This window comes from Venturia canescens, chromosome 5 (assembly GCF_019457755.1).
Source record: "Venturia canescens isolate UGA chromosome 5, ASM1945775v1, whole genome shotgun sequence".
In the NCBI taxonomy this organism is placed as follows: Eukaryota; Metazoa; Arthropoda; class Insecta; order Hymenoptera; family Ichneumonidae; genus Venturia; species Venturia canescens.
The window spans coordinates 16,246,957-16,249,696 of NC_057425.1; the positions used below are offsets into that span (position 1 = coordinate 16,246,957).

The window sequence follows — 2,740 nt, forward strand, 5'->3', positions numbered from 1 at the left end:
CGGCGTGGCGCGGCACTACTGAGTCGGTAATCAGTCACTGGCATTGGGTCACAGGCGGTAAAGTAACGGTCACATTACCGCGCATCGGTAATTTATCGGTTTTCCACGGGATTCGGACATTCGGCGGCAACTCATCGGCTAAACTCAATGCATGGACAATTCTCACGACCGTTACGGGCAATTACTCGGTTTTTCACACCTTTTTGGGCAATCTTGGGTACTTTTCGGGAGTGGCCAGTGACTTCGGGCAAAATCAACGGACATTTCTCACGGGTTCTAGCAGTGATCAGTGACACTTCGCATTCGGGTTTACAGTGATGTTCCGTTATCGAATTTTGGACAAATTCGCGGGTGCTTTATCGGTATTCTGTGCACTTTCGGGATTATCGGTGACAGGTGGTGCGGGTCGGGCGGGTTCGGGGCCACCTCGTCTCTTCAAGCATTTCGGGCTTGTACAAAAAATACGGGCTGCAGCATTCATACTCCGGGACAATATCCTCCGGTTTTTTTGGGGATTTTTTTGTCGGTTTATTGGGCTCCACGCAATTCTTGGGGAGCATACGTCACCGGGGACGTATATTCGCAGGCGTTCCACCTGCACCAGCGCATCACCTCAATCATTTCTCGGTTTCGGGACGAGATTCAGCCTTCCTCTACGGGAGCTTCCACATCGGGCGGCGCTGCAGCCATCGGGAGGGAGAATCTTCCGAAGATCTCTCTACCCACATTCACCGGGGACTTCTCAGCCTGGATTTCATTTCGGGATCTGTTCACATCTTTGGTTCGGGACAACGCATCGCTCACTGATGTCGAGCATATGCACTATTTGCGGACGGCCACATCGGGAGAGGCGGCGAAACTCATCGCCAGCCTCGCAATAGAAGCCAAATCTTTCGCAACGGCTTGGGAGATTCTCCCGGATCGGTACAACGACACACGGGTGCTCATCCGCTCTCACCTGGACAGCATTTTTCGCACAACGGTCATCTCACCAAACTCTGCACGGGATCTTCGCACCCTCATCCACGACGTCTCGGAGGCGTACAACTCACTCCGGGTTCTGGGGGCACCTATCGACTACTGGGACTGGGTTCTCGAGTATGCGATCACGCGACGTCTCGACACCGCGAGTCGCGTCGCCTGGGAAACAAAAGCGGGCCAATCACCAAATCAGCCAAAATTGGCAGAATTACGGGCGTTCCTCACCAATCGGGCTCGGGCTCTTGAGGGCTCTGCTGTCTCCACGGGTCCTCCTCACTCTCGGAGCGGAAGCAACACGGGATCGGGCAAATCAGCACCGGGTACATCCTCAAGGCCGTCAGCAAGGGCTCATGCGGCAACAACGGGGAGCCAGCAATCATGCTCGCTCTGCCAGCAGGCGCACTTCATCGTCGCCTGCCCCAAATTTCGGGAGCTCACCAACGAGCAACGGCGGGAAAAGGTGCAGTCCTTGCGGCTGTGCTTTAATTGCTTGGGCCGGCACAACGTGTCGTCGTGCCAGACGACGACGTGCAAGGAGTGCGAACGGAAGCATCACACCATGATCCACGTCGGGTGGAGTCGGGACGGGAGCACTCCTGCACCATCACGTTCGGTCAAGTCGGGCGAGGCATCGGGAGCCTCTACGGCGGGACCATCCTCATCAAGCTCCGCATGAGACAACGGGGCATTAACTTTGTCCGCCTCGGGAGCTGCCAGGCCGGCAGTTCTTCTCGCAACGGGTCAAGCTAACCTCATCACACCACACGGGGCTTCTCACCGGGTACGAATGTTGATCGACACGGGCGCGGAGATCACATTCATCACTGCTTCTCTCGTGCAGCAACTCAAGGTTCACCGGGAAGCATCGGTAACACCGATCATCGGGATCGGCGGGACGCATTCGGGCCACACGCGCGGGGTGGTTAGCGTAAAGCTTCGGTCTATACACTCATCGGACATTGTCTCAATAAAAGCTCACATTTTGTCAAAGTTAATGCCTACTCTCCCTTCATTTACACCTCCTAACATCTCACTTTCTCATCTGCAAGGTCTTCCACTTGCAGACCCGGAATTTCTCTTACCAGGGTCCATCGATTTAATTCTCGGGGCTGACATCTATGGGCAACTCATTCGGGAGCAGATCAAGCGGGGGCCTCACGGCACACCGATTGCACAGAATACGGTTTTCGGGTGGATCGTTCTCGGTCCTATGGACTCTTCTCAACAGTCAGCCGGGTTGGTTCATCACGCTGCAGTGGATCACGGGTATCAGGAGCTTCAGGATCTCCTCACACAGTTTTGGGTACAGGAAGAAGTCTCGGGCTCGGGCGAATCGCATCTCACTCCTGACGAGCAGGAATGTGAGACTCATTTCTTGACGACACACAAACGGGACTCAGACGGGCGGTACGTCGTCAGATTGCCGGTTCAATCCGCATCGGGGACATTGGGCGGGTCCTTTCACACAGCTTCTTCTTGTCTCCATCGACTACGGTGCAAACTCAATCGGGATTCAAGCTACAAGGGCCTCTACGACACGTTTCTCGGGGAATACGAATCATTGGGGCACATGACTCGAGTCTCGGGCAATCACGCCCCGCTCGAGCCCATTTACTACTTGCCGCACCACGGGGTGCTCACCACAAAGTTACGTGTTGTATTCAACGGGTCGTGCAATACAGATTCGGGAATTTCGCTTAACGACATTCTGCACACGGGCGCGAAACTGCAGCGGGATATTTCGGACGTTCTCTTGTGG

The 2,740-nt window shown here is 55.1% G+C and overlaps 1 protein-coding gene across 1 annotated transcript; it reads left to right on the forward strand.

Moving 5' to 3' along the window:
- Nucleotides 1-817: 817 nt before the first annotated feature.
- LOC122410943 (uncharacterized) lies at nt 818-1,657 on the forward strand. The gene has a single exon (XM_043419443.1). It carries the CDS (start codon nt 818-820, stop codon nt 1,655-1,657), a length of 840 nt encoding a protein of 279 aa, XP_043275378.1.
- Nucleotides 1,658-2,740: the final 1,083 nt, after the last annotated feature.